This window comes from Chiloscyllium plagiosum, unplaced genomic scaffold (assembly GCF_037043375.1).
Source record: "Chiloscyllium plagiosum isolate Xiang-an unplaced genomic scaffold, Cpla_swu_hap1 HiC_scaffold_35, whole genome shotgun sequence".
Lineage (NCBI taxonomy): Eukaryota > Metazoa > Chordata > Chondrichthyes > Orectolobiformes > Hemiscylliidae > Chiloscyllium > Chiloscyllium plagiosum.
In genome coordinates, this window is record NW_028270173.1 from 30,582,409 (window position 1) to 30,588,744 (window position 6,336).

The following is a 6,336-nucleotide window of genomic DNA, read 5'->3' on the forward strand; positions in this document are numbered from 1 at the left end:
CGAGTAGGTTTTAAGCAAAGGGATAGTGGACAAAGAAGGAATAGGAAGGAAAATAAAGCGAAGAGAAGGTATAGTAAAAAGAAGGGTAAATTTAAAGAAATGCAGGTTTTATATAAAACTAAGAGACAGTACCTAGCAAGAACCCTAATGGGGGCCCCAGTTAGGTGCGAATGTCCCCTTAGTAAGGAAGAGTTAGAAGATTATTATAAAGAGAGATTAACTAATCCTAATGATAAGAATAACTTAAGAGGTTTTGCAAAATATAAAAGTCAAGGGGAGGGATCGATAGGTGTGATTCTGACTGGTCCTGTGACGGTGGAAGACGTGAATCTAGCTGTAAAGGCGATGGACGTGAAAACTGCTGCAGGGCCGGATAGGGTAACGCTGAGGGAGATAGTTAAGATATTTAATAAAGATAATACATTACTTCCTAGATTATATACTATTTGGATAAAAACCGGTAAAATACCAGATCAAATGAAAATAAGTAGAATGGTATTGATTCCCAAAGTGAGCGAAGAAGAAGGGTTAAGGGATATTAATAATTGGAGGCCAATAACTATAGGGCCAATTATGGTCAGAATTTTTACAAAAATTGTAGCGGGTAGATTAAGTAAAGTGATAAATCTAAATAAAAGACAGAAAGGTTTTATGGCTGGTGTAGCAGGATGCGAGGAAAACATTAAAATCCTAGAAAATATTATTAACGGGACTAAAAAGAACAAGAGAGATTTAGTGGTAGTTTTTGTGGATCTAGCAAAAGCTTTTAATACAGTAGGCCATAAACTAATTATAACAGCTCTGAAAAGACTCCAGCTCCCTTTAATGTTTATTAAACTGATTACAAATTTATATGAGAACAATTTTACTCAAGTGGAAGGTTTTAAGTGTAAAACCGGAAAAATTGACATTTTAAGAGGAGTTAAGCAAGGTGATGCATTGTCACCGATTCTTTTTAATATTGTAATGGACCCTTTGATAAGTACCATCGAAGAGAAGCAGAAGGGAATATTTTTAGGGTTAGATGGGAATAGCTTTCACTGCGCGACATTAGCATTCGCAGATGATATAGCATTAATTAGTCAATCATATGAGGGTATGGTTTACAATCTAAAATTGGTGGAAGAATTTTGTAACAATACGGGAATGGAGGTAAATATAAAGAAAACGAAAGGATTTTACTTTACTTATAGAAATAAGACAGTTATATATAACGATACAACTAATTGGAAGTCAAATGATGGGATCATACAATTTATAGAACCAGGAAACACAGATAAATATTGAGATGCCAAGATAGATCTGTGGATTGGAGTACGTAAATCAGACTGGGAAAGCCAACTAGATATATGGATAGGAAATTTATAAAGATCCCCCTTAAAACCAGTACAGAAAATAGAACTTTTAAAAACGTGTTTTAGTCCGAGGCTGTATTATTATCTAATTTTATCAGAGGTTTCGATTAATTATCTTAATAAACTAGACAATATTATCAAAAGAGCAGTTAAAGAAATTTTACACCTCCCGCAATCCATCACGGATGGAGTGCTATATGCAAAATCCCGGGATGGTGGCCTTGGTTTAAACAGACTGTCAACCTTTATTCCAATTTCGATTATGAGGAAGTATGGGACGTTACATAAATTCGAGGACGAAATTCAGAGATGTTATTACACACCTCTGGCAGAGGTGGGACTTGGACTCAGGCTGCCTTCCTCAGAGGTAGGGACACTACCACTGCCTGATCCAGTCTATTCCTTATGTTTAAGCATAGCAAGCATGAAATAAAAGTTCCACCTTTCAGAAAGATTCAGGTGTTGAATCTGCACATATCTCTGCGCATTTCTGCTGATTCACTATTTGATCAATAACGTAGTCAGCAATGAGGCAGCACCAAACGGTGATGATTATATATCCAGGAGCTGTCTGACTGTACTGTCACGCCACCAACTTTGAGTTCCATTTTCCAATAATGACATTGCACTAATTAGAGTTAGAGCACGTTTATTAGATATTTAATCATCACATCCATGATTAACTTTATTACATAGTTAGATTAATCTGACAGATTTGTATGTGATTGGGTAGGAGTCTGACTAACGTAAGGTGGTCTCCCTAATTCAGAATCAGTGAAACATGCTGGTTATTGTTCGAGAACGAGGCTTAACCATTCGGTAGTTGCAATGTATCCAATTGAAAGCATTTCGATAACCCGATTAAGTCAATGCTCCGTGTGTAAAGTTTTCTCAAAATGAACGAGTTGGATTGGTTGAGTGGTCAGTGGACTCACGCCGCTCGATGGGATTCCAGCTTCTTTATATAACTGGAGAAAATGTTCCTTGGAATTGTTATCATTCACGGGAGAGTGTTTCGGAGACAAGCTGATGGACGTACGATTTGTGCAAACAGTAAACGATTGTGTCACAGCCAGCGTAGAGATAGGATAATCGAGTCCCACCTTTATAAACCCAGCAGTGAAAGACCGACTGGGCCTGTCGCTGGGTCCCATCAGCGAGACACAGCACAAACTCGGTGGGGTTTTGGGTTGGTCACTAAGCCGATTCTAGGGCTGGTGTCCAGGTCTGTCACCCCTGGTGGGGCCTGGAAGTGGAACTTCTGCAGCAGGGTGGTGAAGAACAGGAAAAGCTCCACTTTAGCCAGTGCCTCACCAGCACACACCCTCCGACCTGAAAAAGAACAGGGGATGGTCAGGACCTCACCCACACACACACACACACACACACACACACACAGACACACATACACACACATAAACACAGACACACACACACACACACACACACAGACACACACACACAGACACACACAGACACAGAGACAGGCACACACACACACACACACACAGACACACACACAGACACACACACACAGACACACACAGACACACAGACACATACACACAGACATACACACAGACATACACACAAACACACACAGACACACACACAGACACACACAGACACACACACACACAGACACACACACACAGACACACGCACACACAGACACACAGACACACACACACAGACACACACACACAGACGCACACACACAGACACAAACAAACACACAGGCACACACACATACACAGACACACACGCAGACACACACACACACAAATACTCACACAGGCAGACAGACACACACAAACATACACAGACACACACACACATACCAACACGCACACAGAAACACTCACACAGGCAGACAGACACACACATACCAACACACACACACGCGCGCACACACAAAAACACTCACACAGGCAGACAGACAGACACACACAAACATCAACACACACACACAAACACACACACACGCACACACACACAAACACTCACATAGGCAAACAGACAGACACAAACACACACACACACACACACACACACACACACACACACACACACACACACACACACAATTCGTTCATAAACAGGTGGAGTCCATTCGGTCACTCAAACCCCTTTCCCCATTCAGTAAGATCCTTGCTGATCCTCTACCTACACTCTGCTCTCCCACACAAACTATTATGATCCCAGCTCATGGTATTATTCCGTTAGGAAAGAAGACAGGGAAAGTGACTGAGGCGTGGGAGCACTTTGGGCTGTGTGATCGGAATTTCTATTAGTGTTAAAACAGTTATGGAAAAGGATAGAACTGATCAAAAAGTTAGAATTCTAAACGGGAGTAAGGCGAGTTTGACAGTACTAGACAGGAACTTTCAAACATTGATTGAAGGAGGTTATTCACAGGTAAAGGGATAGTTGGATAGTGGGAGGCCTTTAAGAACGAGAGTTCAGAGACAGTATGTTCCTGTTAGCATGAAGGGCAAGGCTGGTAGGTGTACAGAATGCTGGATGACCAGAGAAATTGAGGCTTTGCTCAAGACAAAGAAAGAGGCATATTATCAGGTAGAGCCAGTTGGGATCGAGTGAGTCCCCAGCACAGTATAAAGGCTGTAGGAGTATACTTAGGAGGGAAATCGGGAGGGCAAAAAGGGGACATGAGATAGCTTTGGCAAATTGAGTTAAAGAGAATGCATAAAGGCTCGATAAGTACATTAAGTGCAAAGGAGTAACTGGGGAGAGAATAGGGCCCCCTTAAAGATCAGCAAGGCCGCCTATGTATAGAACGATAGGAGATGGGTGAGGTATTAAATGGAGACTTTGTGTCAGTATTTACTGTGGAAAATGATATAGAAGTGGGGGAACTCGGGGGAATAAGTAATGAAGGCTTGAAAAGAGTTCATATTACAGAAGAGGAGGTGCTGGAGGTCTTAAAACACACAAGGGGAGATAAATCCCCGGGAACTGAGCAGATGTTTCCCAGAACTTTGAGGAAAGCTTGGGAAGAGATTGCTCAGCCACTTGCTGAGATATTTGTATCATTGATAACCACAGGTGGGGTGCCGGAAAACTGGAAGTTGGCTAATGTGGTGTCATTGTATAAGAAAGGCTGTAAGAAAAAGGGAAGTACAGACAGGGTGAGCCTGATGTCAGTGGTGGGTAAGTTGTTGGAGGGGATTTTGAGGAATAGGATTTATATGCATTTGGAAAGGCAAGGATTGATTAGGGATAGTCAACATGGCTTTGTGCATGGGGAATCATGTCTCACTAACTTGGACACTGAGGGTCTTTTTCCATGCTGTATGACTCCAAGACTCTCAGTGAAATCTCAGGCTGAAATCATAGGGACAGCAGTGTGCCATTCAGCCCAACCAGTCTGTTCCACCATTTAATGGCTGATCTATTGTCTAGCTCCATATCCCTTAGGCCCACATCCCTTCAAATCTTTGCTTAACAAAAATGTATCTATCACAGATTTAAAACTAAAAACTGATCCAGCATCAACTGCAGTTTGTGGAAGAGAGTTCCGACCATCTCCCATCCTTTGTGTGTGGATGTGCTTCCTAATGTCTCTCCTTCAGACAATTAAGATAATAGAGAATTAACCAAACAATTTACATCCAGCAAAAATGTAAAGGTTTTGTAAAAATCAATCCCATTTATTCCACTAACGTGCCTCGACAGTACTCCCATCTGAGACAATTCCCTGCCCTGTCTATAGAGCTTAAGTTAACATTGATGCATTTAATTCCCAGTCTCGAGAATCTATAAGCTTCTTCCTGGAGCCGGCATACAACTGAGCATAGACTTTCTCAGCTTCAAATGACCTTTTCAGGGTTTTCATTAAGCAAATCCAGTCTGGAACTTTTAAACTAAACTCCTTAAACTGAGGGAACCTTTTTCTTAAAATTAGTACCTCCTTTCTGGGGAGCAAATGCTTTCTGCATCCAACTTCAGCCAAGGCTTCAAGTGAACTGATTTTCCCAGCATCTTTAAGACCCTGATGATCATTGCAATGTATCTTTCTGACTTGCCGTTTCGGTCTCCTGATTTATTTTCTTCCTCACATCCTGACTCTTGCTCAGAGGCTTGTACATAACACCCATCAGGGTCTTTTAGCCTTTGCCGTTCCTTGATTCTACCCACACAGATTCTGTGCTTCGTTGTAACTTAATTTCTTACTGAGAAGGCAACCCAACCCCCTCCACCAATTGGATTAGTGGTGCTGGAAGAGCACAGCAGTTCAGGCAGCATCCAAGGAGCAGCGAAATCGATGTTTCAGGCAAAAGCCCTTCATCAGGAATAAAGGCAGAGAGCCTGACCTCGTTTTTACCCCTCTGCCAATCTGTCTGTCCATTCAATAGAACGTGTCTCCTTGGAGATGTAGCTCCCAGACCTGATCCCCTCACAGCTACATCTCTGTGGCACTGGCAACATCATACCGTGGCACAGTGGTTAGCACTGCTGCCTCACAGCGCCAGAGACCCGGGTTTAATTCCTGCCTCAGGCAGCTATCTGTGCAGAGTTTGCACATTCTCCCTGTGTCTGCACGGGTTTCCTCCCACAATCCAAAGATGTGCAGGTCAGGTGAATTGGCCATGCCAAATTGCCTGTAGTGTTAGCTGAAGAGGTAAATGTAGGGGAATGGGTCTGGCTGGGTTGCTCTTCGGACTCTCCGTATGGACTTGGGCCGAAGGGCCTGTTTCTACACTGTTAGTTATCTAAAAAAAAACCCACCAAGTTCAATCTGTGCTACTAGCGCATTTACCTTGTTTTGTAACTGCACACATTTAACTGCAACACCTTCAGTCCTGGGTGGACCATCCCCCTTCTGACAGTTGTCCACTTGCCTGCTGTGCCTGAAGTTCGATTCCCAACCCCTTTCCATACCCTCTGTCCTATACTTGTTCAGGAAACTTTAATAACCTCTGATGAGCCCTTCTCCACCTTTAGCTAGTTGAACATTCTT

General features: G+C 42.5%; 1 protein-coding gene across 1 annotated transcript in view; it reads right to left on the reverse strand.

The window, feature by feature from the left end:
- Nucleotides 1–1,987: 1,987 nt before the first annotated feature.
- Nucleotides 1,988–6,336, reverse strand: part of LOC148140590 (cytochrome P450 2K1-like) — a 36,982-nt gene continuing 32,633 nt past the window's right edge. Inside the window, exon 9 of the mRNA XM_087979463.1 lies at nt 1,988–2,687. Within this exon, the coding sequence (XP_087835589.1) occupies nt 2,509–2,687 (179 nt within the window). The 3' untranslated portion in view covers nt 1,988–2,508. The remainder of the gene's footprint in view (nt 2,688–6,336) is intronic.